At 40.5% G+C, this 16,094-nt stretch overlaps 1 protein-coding gene across 6 annotated transcripts in view; it reads left to right on the plus strand.

Annotated features, from left to right (window-relative positions):
• Positions 1-16,094, plus strand: part of gria4a (glutamate receptor, ionotropic, AMPA 4a) — a 111,255-nt gene that overhangs the window by 33,698 nt on the left and 61,463 nt on the right. For all 6 annotated transcript variants that reach the window (XM_065960775.1, XM_065960774.1, XM_065960777.1 and 3 more), the window contains exon 3: positions 11,572-11,811. In XM_065960775.1, coding sequence (XP_065816847.1) covers positions 11,572-11,811 — 240 coding nt within the window. The remainder of the gene's footprint in view (positions 1-11,571; positions 11,812-16,094) is intronic.

Genomic DNA, 16,094 nt, shown 5'->3' on the forward strand with positions numbered 1-16,094 from the left:
AACAGAGACGTGTCTCAACAGAGGCTCTGCTTTAAAAAAAAACAACCAAAAAAAAACACCTATAGATGAAATGTCTCCATGCACCTGGGGTCTCCTGGTTCATGTTTGTGTGAAATTGACAAGATACAAATATTTAAAGGTTCATACATGGATACAGAAGAGCAAGGAAAATAAGCAAAGAATATCAGAAGAGAGCAGTGCTTTCCAAGAGTGTCATACCATAGGAAATCTGTGTTTTTTTCAGGTTTTCTCTGTGTGATCGCTGCCTCAGAAGGAGATGAAAGCACAGCACATATACTGTATCAGTCCTGCATAGTGAGCGTGTTTCTTCTCCCCTCCTCACTTTCTTCTCTTCCCCTCCTTCTCCGCTTGTCTGCAGTGATGAATGGTTTTGATATCAGCAGTCTGTGTGTTTGTGTGTGTGTGCATGCATGTGTGTATGTGTGCATGTGAGTTTGTGTGTGCGTGTGATGAATGACTGTGTTTGCACCGGACAGGCCCACAGGGCTTTAGCTACTGTTAGTGGTGCTTAAAGATGACTGGAGTAAAAAGGCTCTCTGTCACATCTCTCTCTCTCTCTCTCTTTCTCTCTCTCCCTTACTCTTTCTATCTTTCTCTTTATCATACACACCCTCACACGCACACACACACATATATAAGCAGACAAAGATTAGCCCTGTTTAAGGGATTATGTCCTACGGGTACACAGCAAAGCACTATGGCAGGTGATTTTTTTTTTCTTCTCCTCTTGTTCTCTTACTTTCTCTCTTCTTTCCTCAGTCATTTATCTATGTGGCTGCAGACCTCATTGTGAGGCAAGGCTTCTGCAGAGCGTCTCTACTATATATTCTGTACAAATATGGGTGTATTCAGTTGTGCATGCATTTGTTAATGCTTATTTTACTGGTGTATAATTCTGTCAGAAGACTTGCTTTCAGCAACCATTTTGGCAACAGTTTATTTTTCTCCGGGTCCAAGTATTACACGATTTATAGCACCTCAGTGAACACAGGACCTAAGGACATGTTTTACAATGTTGCCATGATAACAAGCAGTGTTTTGTTCCTGAAAAGGTGAGAGCATCAGGAAGTTGGAATTGCTTAATGTAGTTGCTGCTTAAAGGTTTACATTTAATGGATGTCAAGGTCAACTAAGTAATACATTCAAGGATACTTTCCTTATTCAAGCTGACTCATCTTGAGCTTGAAGGTCATATATTATGCAAAATACACTTTACCATGGTTTTATAACACTAATATGTGTCCCTAGTTTGTCTACAAAGCCCACAATTATGAGAAAAGTCCATCCTCTATGTTTTTTACCTGCTCCACTTTTCAGAAAATTTGTGCTCAAACAGGCCGTTTGGAGATTTTTCCTTAATGACCTCACAAAGGGCCGAATGCATGTGACACTCCCACAGTTATGTGTTTGTTCTGCCCTCTGAGTCTGCCTTCTCACTGTTAACGATAGGGCATGGAGCGGGAATACCCAAAACCACCCCAACCCTTCCAGAGGGGCGTGGTCAGACACAGCTTATTTACATTTAAAGCTACAGACACAGAAACAGCCTGTTCTGAGCAGGGCTGTTGTAGAGGCGTTTAGAGGCATGATAAAACAGGATCAGAGTTTATTTTTAACAAGGCACTTCACAGACATGTTTTGGGGACGTCTGAGACTTATTTAAACCAGTAGAAAATTAGGATAATATATGGCCTTTAAAAGTCAAAAGAGAATCCTGTTTTTGTTTGGTTGTGCTGAGGTGTTCTGAAGCAACATGCTGCATAGAACTTGAAGGTATGTTGCTCCTTCTCCACCCAATCTATTCTGCTTGGTTTAATTTTAGTAAATGGTTTTAAAGCTCACTTAATCAAATTAGTAACGTTTGAAGGCAGTTTCTGTATATATTTAAGCCAATGCTGTCATGGTGTCTGATGTTGCCATATCATGTCTTAGAGCAAATCTGAAACTGTCTTAAAAGGGTATGACAGATGTACAGTATGTGCTTATCGTGATTTAGGAGAGACATCATTCTTCCCTGGCCACTTAAGCCAATGGCCTGCTCTTTTTGTTTATTTGTTTGGCCAGCATGGGTTATGATGGGCTCCAGTTCCAGTAAATATCCAGAATACTTGAGCCCAGCTGATTTGTTGGTAATGCCTCTTTGTCTTTGTCTGACAGAAAAGCAACAACCGGGCCAAACTCTGTCACTTGTTGTTTGTGCCAGACGAGCCCGATGTTCCGAGTAATTTGCTGAGCTAAGAGATATGAACTCCAGACACTAATGGGATGTTACCAGAATGTGTTTTATTTGCTCATGACGGTATTGAGAGACACAAGTGGTCAAACACAACTTACTCAAGTGGTTTTCACATATACACTCCTGAAAATATCTAGATAATTTCAGGAGGACTGCTCAGGATATTCTCCTGACCTGGCTGTTCTCATGCTCCTCACAGCGGGAGACTATCTGTCAGACAGGAAGGGGGGCAGGGGGTCTCCCAAGGTAGGAATGAAGTAAAACAAATAAAAGACGCAGAAGTAGCAGATGGAGAAACACAGTCAGCTAAACGATGCTATAATGAGAATATTTGCTTTTATATCAATGCTACTGGTGAGGTGAATTCTCCAGAGAATATCCTGCTGTGTTCTTACATCAGCTCAGACTTGCTGTGGAAAAAATACTTGGGTGCTGGCAGGAGAAACTCCGGGTGAAGTCCGACCAAAAAGTTCTGCTGTTTGCGTTTAAATACATACAGTTCCTCCTGGAAATATGAGGAGTTTCTTGCAAGTGTGAAAGCCCTATTACATTTAAAGATATAGACACAGAAACAGCCTGTTCTTTGCAATGCTAAAATAGGATTTACAGGCATGCTAAAATAAAGCATCAGAGTAGATTTTTAGCAAGAAACTTCTAAGACATATTTCATAGACCTCTGAGACTTATTTAAACTTGTTGAAAAGGAGAATAATATGTTAACTTTAAAAGATAGTGATTTTTGTACAAAGCCTGAGAGGCAAAACCCAGGGTTAAGAAAGGGGCAACATAGTAGATGCTCCATGCCCTGAAAAGAGATGGTAGAGAAGATGTGTACATAGCATATTGGTTTCAAAAGAGAAGCTCTCGTGATCTTAAAGCTGCATTTATTTTCTAATGACCAACAGGGTGCGACTCCAATGATTAAATGAAGAAGCCTGTTTTTATGTAGGCGAATAGAAACTGATCCAACTTCTCGGTTGATTATTATCTAATTTTCTTGATGAGATTAGGATTTCAATGGCAAGAATATCTTCCTCAATACAGCATGATGCTCAATTTTTCCATTTTCATTCAAATAGATGACAAATCAGCGCATGCTTTAAGGCATGGTTACCTGTGCTCAACAAGTTGCTTTAATGCCGGCCTCACAACCATGATGAAGAAAAAGTCAAAATGCAAAACTCAAGACTTTGAGACATGTCGTCCACAAGCCTATGGGAAACTTTAATGAGAACATGATATTTTTTAACAATGTTTCCAAACTGGGCTGATAGAAAGTAATCTAGTTTTACCATGCTTCCTTAAAAATGATTTACTGGTGTAAGTGGTATAAAAATATTATAACATATTTGGAGAGACAGGCTGGCCATCTAATAATGTAAGTGTAGAAAAAAAACAGAGTTTGTAGCCATTACAAGTCTAAAACATTCCTTGTTTTAGACTTACACAGCTGGCAGCAGGATCCAAATTATTTTTATTTATTCTTTAAGAGAGTATTTGTTTCCCCTTCTTAGACGACACAAGGGAGGAACGCATTTGTCAGAAACTATTAGCATATTTGCCAACTGTGTCAACACCAAAGCCCACAGAGATAGCTGTCCCCCTCGTGGGCACTGGCCCTCATTTTCCCAAATCAGTGCTCTTATTCTTAGAAGCTTTATTCATGCAGCCTGAGGGACAGAGCCTGGAGGAGAAGTCTGGGGAGGAGGAGGAAGACGAGAGGACAGGACAGGAGAAAGAACAGGTGCGGAGAGGTGTAAAGATGTAATCAAAGAGAATAAAGAAGTGGCAGTGTGGCAGTTTTACCCAAGAGTCCATCACCTCTGACCTCATCAGTTCAGACATGGATGCCAACAAATGTCATGGACTTATTTTGAGTCAGCTCGAGCATGTGTGAGGTTGAATCAAGAGAGAGCATTTAAGGACTAAAATCAATCTTTTTTTTCCCTTCTCTGGTCAGCAGGGCAGCATTTTTCTGCTTTCTCTTTTGGTTTTTGTGTACTTTCATTAACTAATTTCTTATGCTTTCTCTCTCTCTCTCTCTCTCTCTCTCTCTCTCTCTCTCTCTCTCTCTCTCTCTCTCTCTCTCTCTCTCTCTCTCTCTCTCTCCCTCTCTCCCTCTCTGCAGTGTCTCTTGGCACACTCGCACTCTCTCGTCACTGTCAGAGCCCCTTGTGGGTTTTTGGAACCACTCTCTTCCTCTCCCTCTCTCCCTATCTCTCTCTGTTTCTTCTTCTCCCCCTTCCCTCACTGTGAACACAACTGAAGTCCCCTTTTTCCTCTCAGCTTGAGGCGCTCTTTTGTGAAAGAGAGACGATAGACAGACAGGACAGGAGAAGGAGGCAGCAAGCGGGAGGGATGAATGGCCTCATTCACAAGTGCGGAGAAGCGGGCCCACACAGATACAACGCGGCACACAATACACTATCACTCTCAATAATCGCCGGCCTGTTTATGAAGCTTTAGCGTGGCTCAGTTATCTTGTAAACTATGTTCCAGTGCAGAGGATCAGATATGAAATCCATAAGGTGGCAGAAGTCCCCTGCCTGACGATTGATTGCAGAGCTTTATCGTTTCTCCTCTCTTTATAAAGCTGCAGATGAGCACACTTGAGGCCTGCTGTCAGTTTTAACTTCACTCGATTTTAACAAGGCTTGTTGTCATATTTTATATTAGAACTTATTTAACCAAAATGTTTTGCTTTTCTATGAGTAATAATTAAGTCTCTAAGAAATAATACTGGATAATCTCCTTATCTGGAAGTCATGATGGTGTTCTAAACCAGTTGGTCACCCTTTTAAAACCTTTTTAATTTAGCCCATGTCTTAAAATAATGAGCATACACTCTTGCAGAATATTGATCCCTTCGGCTTTTAACATTTCATGTTAAAAAAATGCTGCTCATAAATGCATTACACGTTTTTGTCCTGGTAAAATTAAATCAAGGGGGGAGGTACAGGGTTAAAGGTGATTTATGGATACAAATTACTTCGCAAGTAATAATCTCACCTTTTTTATATAATGAGTATTTCTTAAAGCATCATTTGAATGGGTGTTTTACCTCTACATATAGATATAAGCAATTTTTCCTAACGTCTTTAGGTGCCCTTGTGTCACCCTGAGAAGTTGCCCCATTGTTCCGTAATCTGTGTTGTAGTGAGGTGGAACAAATATGAAATCCATACAGTGACGGTGCTCTCTGCCAGATACTATTGATCTCCAGACTTTCTTTTGTCTCTGGTCTTCATAATAACCCCCCGTTATGGTCTATGCAATGCCTTTGTCAGTATATAAAATGGTTTTTCAGTGTATCTACATTTGCATGTTTACTAGAGGATGCAGCCATAGTTTGACATCATTTATGATATTCTGCTGGGTCCCTCACAGCATCCAGTCATTCAAGGTTCTGAACTGATTCTGTAACCAGCTTTGAGTGTACATTAATAAGAATCAACCTCCAACCACATACTAATAATGTAAACCATGTGTGATGAAGATGTTGTACTCTACTACTTTTTTTTTTTATGTGTACTTTACTGGTGAACTCCAGATTTGATCTTTCAATTTTAAACAGTATGTGTCAGAGTTATGTATTGCTCCTTTTAAAGTACTGATGACTTTATGAAAAGATCGTGATACAGACAAGAGTAGATGGATCTCCTGCACACTGCAATATAGACATAGGGAGCTGGGTTTGTGTCAATTTTGTCAAAACCTGTCAACAGATATATTTGATATTTTCGCTGATATAGGCTTGTCAAAAAACATATCATATTCTTTTTACCTGGCTAAAGTATCACTCACTGTGAAACCTTTCCCATAAAATGACAAATGAAGACATTTCCTGTGGTAGCTTTGAAAGCCATCCAATGAGAAATGTTTGGAAATCTACTCTTTTCTCTGGTCAGTTTCACAACATGTTAAAAACTCCTCACAGAGCTGGTTTAATTAGGGATACAGCATTTCAGAGCCTTAACCTAGATCAGCTAAACCTCTCTGCTCTTAAGACATCCTCAAAATCATGTGCAAATGCCTTAAATTCACTGCACCTGCTACCTCTGGATAAAAAATAACATTGTCAGATTATGTATCAGTATATTTTGTGTATTTGCAACATATATATCATCTGATTTTGTTGGCTAAGGCTGAACACTGCCAAATACTTAAAAATGAAAAGGGTTGTTGTTTCGCTGCACATCGAGTGTCAAATTGAGCTAAAGTTAGCTGTAGCGCAGCTGGAAGCCAGTAATGAGGGCTGCTCTCCATGTGTGTATTCATGATCTCTGTTTCTGTTTTGTTTTATTTTCATGAATAGTTTTTCCTAAAAATTAAGTTGAGGTTGTGCTTGAAGAAAACTGTTTGTAGAAACTCATTGTGAGGACAGAATCAGAGTGTTAAGCAACTATTCTCAACATATCCTGCAGTGAAAATGTGGCATGAATTGTGTACAATACTGATGATGTTCATTATGTTGTTTAGATATCTTTATAGAGAATACTAGGATCAACCATACAATACAAACCCTCTGCCATGTCAACCTTTAATAGCATAAAGAGAAGCCTGTACAGTCAAAGCTTGGGACTATAAAAGTGTTAAATTTTAAATTATTATTAAATTACCTGTGGGTAAGGTTATAAACATGTAGGCTATCATCTATTTCTTTAGTAATAGTAATGTTTGAAACATGATAATACAATAGTACAAGTCTTATGGCATTGGAACAACTTCTATAATTTTTCCATTTTAAAGCCTTCTTCATTGGAGTTTTTTTTTTTTTAAGCATCTGTCAAAGTTCATTCAAGGATTTTACTAGGTCGGAGAATTCACGCCAACTCTATTCATTTCAGTCCCACTTTAGTCTTCTAAAACCAGGGTTACAGCAGTAGAAAACCCATCCTTTTCCATACTGCATACTTACCATTTTTTCAGTATTTATAACTGACAAGAAGTGTTAATTTAATTCACACTTTGAACTAGTTGTGTCAGATTGTGTTAGCCTACAGTTTCAGTCACTGGAGAAACACCATTCTTCTGGTTGCAGGATGCTCCAGTCCTTTTGCTTTTCCCTGTAAAACTCATGTGGTTCTGTATCAGAATAGAAACCAGAGCTCACTCCTCTTGAGCATACAACTTGCACATTTCTTGAATGTCAGTGTGAAGCTTTGGGTGGTTGATTCTTCTTGTAATTGTATAGCTAACGAACACTACGATTGGCATTTACCTTCCTTCTGCCCTCCAGGTATCACTGTGCTACACTGCAGGTAACCAGGGGCAATGCCAGGAGGAAAAAAAAAACGTTGTTTGGCCTTCGGCTGCAGGTTATAAGAGCCCAGGGTATCTTTGCCGTGTTTCTGTGTGTAGAAGTTGACTTCAGCTATAGATGGTTGTTATTCAAAAGGGTGAGAAGCATGCACAGATTTGGGGCAGGAGGTTGTAAAGCTGAATGTATGTGTTTGAGGATGGAGTTCTTGCTTTTATGTGTTAAAAAAAAAAATGGGTGACTGTGTCTATGCAAGTGTGTGTTGCTTTTGTATTTTTTGAGCTGTGGTGCAGTGACAGGGAAATCAGCAGCAGGTTATCTGTGAGCATCTGTTCTTAGTGTCATATGAAACACAAACAAGCAGCCGGCCCACAGACATAAGCACTGTGATGAGAGGGGTAAAAAAAGAAAAAGAAAGAATATGGAGGGGGGGGGGGGGGGGGGGCAAATATGGGAGAGGGTAGAGAAATAGAAATCAGCAATGCAAAGAGGGCTAAGATATTAGTAAAGTACTGTGCTGCCTAAGCAATGCATTCTCTCCCCTGTTATGCAAATGGTCACATTTGAATTTGAACTACAATAAGTAAAGTGATGTGCCCATGGATTCACATGATGGAGAGGGGTTTCTAAATGCACAAAGAGAAATGAATCAGAGAGAGGCAGGGGAAGCTGGCGAGGAAGATGCACACATGCTCGAGCTTGATATACAGTATGGAGTAATGCAGATAAGGGAGAACGGTTTTAAAAGAGATTTATGGAGAAGTCTGCACTGGCAATAAGACAAGGTTTGACAGACAGAGCGAGCAATTAGGAACCTGAAAAAGACAGAGGGTTGTACACAACAACAACAAAAAAAATCGAACATATGGAGATGAGGGGGAGGCATCGAGAGGTGCAGGTAGAGGACGTCCCAGGAGACCTATTGTGTCGGATGCTTTTACAGTGGTGATGATGCACAGTGCTGCTGGTCCCTTCCTCTCATTAAAGCTTTATGGAGCAAGCTTAGCACACATTTTATTACAATGACGCCACTGTCTGGCACATTCCAACCCTGCGGCGGCTTGGTGGTGGGAGTGGAGGTGGAGTTGATGTTGGACAGGGTTGCAGAGAAAAAAAAAGCCCATCCAGCGATACATCAGATCGAGTAAGATGGGAGAAAGAATGGAGGAGAGGCAAAGGATCAGAAGGCTTTTGATACAAAACAAGGTCATAAGGGAGGGAAGAGGTGAAATATAGGAGAGAAAATAGTGTGGGTGAATGAAGCATGAGACTGAGAATAAGATATATTTTTGTTATATGCTCTGGGCCTGTCTGTGTATGGCTGCAGATGTCTTGGCATTGTTAAAAATAGAATGTTTTGGGATTAAGGCTATCAATATTTCCTTAAGTTTTGATGGAGACCCAGGAGCTGGGTGACAAATAAAACTTTCAGATAGTGATGTCACAGACTGCATCTAGGCCAGTACTTTTGTCAAGTTTCTGAAAAAGATGCATCAGTTGGCATGGGAGCAGCACTCAACTCGGTGTGTTACCCAGTATGTCAGTTCACATGTGTAATGCTTTCTTTATCTATCTGCCAGTGTTTTTCTGTTCTCTGCTCTCTTACCAAAAACAGCTGATCCCTGAAAACGCTAACTCATTTTAGAGCAAAGGTAATGGAATTTACAATGACACTGCTGTCAAAGAAATCCAATTGTATGTTTATTCTAGTTTGTCCTTACACAGTGTAAGCACATTATTTTTTCTCTGCAAAGAGCCATTTTGCAGGGGTACAAGAGCAACATGACTGAACAGAAAGAATGCATTCCCCTCAATGTTTCTATCTAAATAAATGCAACATATCTCAACAAACTGTCTCTGTTTGCAGTTTGTTTCAATCCTTCCATTTTGCTGTTAATTTATTTTTAGATGAACTTTTGCTCTTGTCTCCTGAGTGCTTAATTGTGATGTCTGCTTGAAGGATTCTGTGCAAACTTTTTCTAACATTCCAGGTTTTAGACTGATCCTGTGTCTGGTTAAAATATAGCACCTGTCACTCAGAAGTTAAACACGCACATGCTCCTTCTTGCAATGTGCTCCGAGTTATCAAATAAAACCTGGAAATCCATGGAAAATCTTTTTTTTTGGAGGCACTAAGTTTGCTGACTTTGAGGACGACATGACTCAGCTTCTTCTGAATGATGCATACTAAGTACGTAGTATGCTAGTTCTTTGAATTGAAGACATTTAGCTGCTGTCATAATCAGAGGCTAAATCCCCGCCTTATCACCTCTTGGGTGCAGAGGCCTCGGCTTTGTTTAATTGCCACAAGCCGAAGAACCAAAGCTGCATCTCCCTCAGTGTTTACCCCTACTGAGGCTTATAGCTGATAATGGAATTACTCTAAGTCCCAGGAGGAGAGAGGGAGGGAGGAACAGAAAGAGGAGGCAGTCGAAAAGGATGAGATGAAGGAAAGTGGAAGAAAGAGGATGGATGCAGTGTCTGCCCTGAAAACAGAAGAGAGGGGAGAAGGTTTGAAGTGATGCAAAAGAAGTTGTAAAGGTTAAAGGGTGATGGTCGGTTGTTGCCTATAGCAAGGTCTGCAGTCCCGGCTCCCCGTCTTACTGTTTACTCCAGTGTGACGTATATTACAGGCTGGAGAGTGAATAATGACGCAGGATGGAGCTCCGGCTTAAAACACCCCTGCCTACAAGAATCGAGCTGAAAGGATGAATGGGGCTAAACAGGGAGAAGAGGAAAATAAATAAGAGGATGACAGAGGAAAAAGGGCAGACAAAGAGAAACATTTAAAGGCCGTATATAGAAAATTGTTGACACACAGTTTTGGTTTCTTCACTCGTGGAATCCTGAGAAGGCTTTGTGTGCACATTTCGGTTGATTTGTCAAAATCTGCTGCACTTTCCGTTTCACACACCCAAGAGATTTTTTTTTGTGTGTTCAAAATCTGTTTTGGTCGAGCGGCACGGATGAACGACGAACTGAGGCAGAGGAGAGATTTTTATGGAAGCTAGATAGGGAAGGACGTCTGTGCCTTTCACTCTGCTCTCTGTCATGGTTGAAAGCTTCGGGGTGTTTGAAGACTGAGGTGCAGTGTTGTAGTGGAAAATGACTTCACATTTGAAGTGAGCTCGCGGCTCGGTCAAGGGTTTGGTATCATTGTATGTGTCTCTGTGCGTGTGTGAGAGTGAGGATAGATGGATCTTAAGGATGTTAAGCTCGAAGCAGGTGGGAATATCTGGCTGAAATTTCCTTAACAAGTGTAAAAGCAGCCATGCTAGTTTTTGCCTCTTGGGAATGATTTAGTGCCTGTCTGAAAATTTGAAAATTGCTTGCCAGAAGCCTACAGTGCAGTTCTACCCATGCACATGTAAATGTGTGGGCTTTTTGAAATTACATCTGCTTGAAGTGACTGGGAAGGATTTTGCTTTTCATTCATTTTATTTTTTTATATCGGGAATCACAACAAAAGTTTCTCATTACAAATAGCATATATTATATTTACAGAGAACCAACTTTTTTCCACCAGGAGCACACAATTGGCAACAGTAACATGACGGATCTTCTTTTTCATGGGCAGAAACCTTGAACAGAACTCGACATAAACAGTAATTTGAAAAGTTTTTATTTATTTTTTATAGATAGGGTACTTTTTATCAGAGGAATCTGTTCAAGACTTCTGCTAAACTGATTAATGGGGCAGTTTCAAGATTTATCGATTCTCATATACCACTCAAAGTTACCGATTTGGGTCTAATTAGGAGTGAAAAGGTATCCTTGACACAAGCTGAAGCTCTTGCTCATTAAAATAGTTGACATATCAGTGTCAGTTAATTAGGTACCATGTGTCTCCCTCAGTTCTATCCTTTAATTTTTATTTTTTTCCTATTCTGTTGACTTGTCAAATCAATGCTAAGCTTTCAAAAACAGTGTCTCTGAATGTATTTTTTAAAAATGTTTTTACTCATTTTTCCCATTTTTTTCCCCTTCTTCCACCTGGATCCTTCTATCCCCGACACCCCTCCTCCCTCCCTCCCTCCCTCCCTCTGTGCATCAGTCTGTTCCCAGTATTCCAGGGGGGTCTTTGCCATCTTCGGCCTTTACGACAAGCGCTCGGTGAACACGCTGACGTCGTTCTGTGGGGCCCTGCACATCAGCCTGGTGACGCCCAGTTTCCCCACAGAAGGAGAGGGCCAGTTCACCCTGCAGCTGCGGCCGTCCATCAGAGGGGCTCTACTTTCGCTGCTGGACCACTACGATTGGAGCCGATTTGTCTTCCTCTACGACACAGACAGAGGTAATTACACTGTGACACATGGGTTAACAAGGTATGTGAAGGGCATGGTGTTCCAGAGTGAAATAATTATATTGTGTATTTTTACCCCCCAAATTATTATATGGGGTTTTGAAAGGCTTTTCCTTATGACCCAACAGTACTAAAGATGTAAAAAATCCAGGGTGCAAGAGAGGAAACTGTGTGACTGGAGTGTTTTCATTTCAAGTTTTTAAGTGACAGCAATAACCCTCATAATGCTCTTCCGTAACCATTTTGATGACAGTATTCCTCCCACAGACATTAGTTTTTACTTCACTCTCTCTGCTTCTTTGTTTTCAGTGAACAAAAAAAGTCAGAGAAGGATTTTTAAACAGGGCTGTATCTGTGTTAAAGTCTAAGTTCAAATTGTACCAGAACTTACCAAAAGACTGTAGCTTGAGCAGAATTGTGTCCTTGAATAGCCGGCGATTAACTAACTGTGCAGCGATAACAACCATCTCTCTGCCATCATTATGACGGCTTAGAATAAAAAACTCAGTTATGGGTGATTAGAAAAAAATTGAGTCTGCTTCCAAACAAGTTTTCCTTGAATAATTATCTGTTAATTTGAGTTAAATTTGTAATGGCACCCTGAGAACAATATTATTATATCAGCAAGTCATAATTATCTTTTTGAAGTTTCTCCTCTGCAGAGCCTTGGTTTTACCGTAGGAAACTTTCCCCGTAATGCACTTTCCCCGTAATGCACTTTCCCCGATGAATAGATACAGCTGCAGACACGGGGGGCTAATTTGACACTTTTCAGCCAGGGTATGGCATCAACTCTGGCAGTATTCACATGCTTTTAATTGAACTGTCCCATCATGCAGTGCACAAAAGTAAGTGGAGGAGGCACAGCTGATACCTTCAGCCCCATGACCACTGTCACAGGAATGCTCGGAACGGTATCTCTCTCTCCTCTGTGCCTAACAAACACACACACTAATTCCCTGCCACAGGGAGAGAAATCACAGGCCAAACTATGACACAAAGTCCCCAGACAATGGTATACATAAAAGGTCCATCACCAAATTTGGTTATGGCTGTTTGGACCCAGGCACTGTACCAAGGTGCCGTCCTATCCCGACCCAGGTTTATTGTGATGACTGCTTCTATTTCATACAGTGCAGCCTTTGATGCTTTGGTAGTCTATTTAAATGGCGCAGCTCTTCTTGCCTTTATGGTAGCGATTTCAGGGAGGTCACAGACCATGGACTTTAAATTAACATGGACAAAGCCTGAGTGACGACACTCATTTGTTAATTAAGTAGGGTCTCAGAAGCCCAACTATGGCAGTCACCATATTGGAAATTGCGTCTCAAACCAATTTTTCGTTCACCCTAACGACATGCAATGAGCTGGAGTTGAGGCCGGTCTTAAGCCTCCTACACCGTGCTCACACATCAGTCAGGTCAACCATGCGCCTTATTATCAATAATCCTTATCCTTCATAAAATCACCATGGAGGATGGCGTACAGTATGTGCCGTCAAAGAAATTAGCTATTTAGACCAAACTCTTGTTACAAACCAGGCTGTAAGCAGGATTACTTATGCTGTAAAAACAGGCTTTTTTTGAATGTGTGTGTATGTGACTTTGGGGCTTCTGCAGCCAGCCTCAAGAAGACACTGATGAACTTCAGGTTTTTGCACTGTATGTATTGGCTTCACTTTTCAACACCAAAGGTTGCTGCTTGTCACAGACCAATGCATTTCTCCAAAATCAGCACACGTGACACTACTAAGCCGATCATGCATTGCGAGTGAACACGATGGGTATGTGCTAATACATTTACACACAGAGTATTCAGTGGGCAGAGAGTTTGTGAAAAGAAGTCAGGGGGAAAAAAAAGCTATTAAACCAGAATGGATGGATTCTTCTATGTTTGTTCTCCCTTCAGGCAGTTTAAAACCACTATGCCTCGTATTTAACGCTCAGGATCATTCAATCCTGATGTCAAACATCATTCGGACACAAAGCAGACAACGTTTGAGCAATCAAACCAACTCACATCTGATCTGAGGACAGGGAAATAAATGAACTTAGAGTCTGGTATGACCAATCCACCATAATCCTGCACAACGATTCACTGACCAACAACTTGCTTGGTTTTGAGGTCAACACAGAAATCCTTTCACTGACACAAAATTGGCCCTGACTCAAATTCAGCTCAGATTTGAAAGTTTTGACAGGGTAAGCTGAAGCTCATTTCTCTCACTATACAAGAGAGAAAGTGTGAGAGTGGGATAAAATATAAGAGGGAAAGATGAGCAGGGGTTAAAGCTATTAATTCTTTGATGTGAAATTTTAAGATTGTTTATCATTAAATTGAAACTCGAACATATTTAATTTTTTCCAAAGTGAAGCCTTTTTATTTTAATACACTCAAGAGCAGCTCTTTCTGTTTTTAAATAATAAAAAAAAACTTTTACTTTAAAGAAGAAACTGTTTATTTTAATATTTTGTAAGGAGCATTATTATTTTATTATCAGAGTACTTTCCAGTTCATAATAGCGGATGTATTACCACTGAATTTAACTTTCTTCATTTGATTTGACATGAAGTTGTTTCCAACCACAAACAATAATACAAATACTAGGCTCCTTTAAAATATATGGCATTAAATCATATCACAAGTCCGACATTATTATGATCCAGACTTTGCCTTGAGGAGTGTTTCTTCAGCCAGACCCTGTTGAATTTTCATTGGACGACCCCTGGTGTAGAAGCATGTTAGGGATTCAGTGAGCAGCACAGTCTAAGTGTATGAGTATGACTTTGTGAGTGGCATTACCCTGGTGCAGGTTTTCTGAGTAAGTACCCAGGGAGCAGAGGGAGAAAGAGGAGGGAAGAAGGGTTTGCTGGAGAGACAGACGAGGTGAGTATAGAGCTGGTGGAGCAGCTGAAGAAAGAGCAAAAGAGACAGGTTGGATAAAAAAAAGGGAGAAGGAGACAAACAAGGAGATGAGGGGAAAAGAGAGGAAGCGCAGGTAGATTGGAGGCGGTGAAGGGAAGCAAGGGGGGGAGATTACGGAGAAACAGAGTATAGACATGATCATAAGCCTCTATGGATATACAGGCGCATACATAAGAAGCAGGAGGAGGTAAAAGGCAGGAGAGAGTAAGGTGAGGAAGGAAAGGAAAGAGGGGGAAATGAAGCGGTGGATAGATGTGAGAGTTTGGGCCGTGTTCACCCTTGACTTGGCCGAGGCAGGGCCCTTCATTATGAGCTCCCATCAGGCCCTGCTGACGGTAATGTGCCGGAAAATGGGCAGTAACGCTGTTATCTGTTTTATGCTCTCTGCTCTGGTCGGCTACACAGACAGCCTGCCGACACACACACATACACACACACACTTAAAATGAGGTATGTCCATAGGGAAAAATGCATACAAGCATGTAACAAGACATGCACAAAATTACAGTATGTGTATCTGTGCATGCATTACATAAATCTGAGTTAGATGATACAAGCAAATCACACAAACACACAAACACACATACACACACGCACACACGCACACACACACAAGACACATGCTTCTCTCACACACATGTATGTATGTAAGCCCCCCCCCCACTTGTATTTAAGAAAAGCCGAGCCCCCCTGTTCCCACATTGATAAAAGTGATGAATTGATTTCAATAATTAATATGAATGTGAATAGTTTTCATTGATAAAATCCGTTAATAGAATATGCCTACACACTTCTTAACAAAAGACCTTTGTACAAATGTCCCATTGATGTTTTAACATGATTTTATTTCATGTGTTCAAATCTAATTTTGAAAAACTCAGGGCAGACCGAAGTGGCCCCAGGTTGGGAACCAATGTGATAGAGATTCAAATAATCCTCATGATAAAGTATATTTACTTGAAAACCAATTCTCTGCAGGATTCCTTTAGTGATATGAAGTTATTATTGATATTTTCCTGCTTTATTGACCCCTCTTAAGCTTTTCAATGTAACACACTGTGATATATTCTATAATGCATTGTTACTGGTGTCGCCACCTGCTACTCATAATAACTTTGAAACTCATCTAGTATCACGCCGAGAGGCACAATCACCCTGTTCAACACTGTGCTCCATCAGGATGGAGAAAAAGAACACAGTGTTTTGTTCCAGGCTATAAAATTGATAAGTGGCACTGTGTTTCTCAGGTGACTTACATTTCAATCACAAATTTGCAGCTGAACTAGGAGCAATGGCAAGTTTAATTTCAATGAAACGTTACTATCAACAGTTTCTCTCAAAATGAAACT

This window comes from Labrus bergylta, chromosome 11, assembly GCF_963930695.1.
Source record: "Labrus bergylta chromosome 11, fLabBer1.1, whole genome shotgun sequence".
NCBI lineage: Eukaryota > Metazoa > Chordata > Actinopteri > Labriformes > Labridae > Labrus > Labrus bergylta.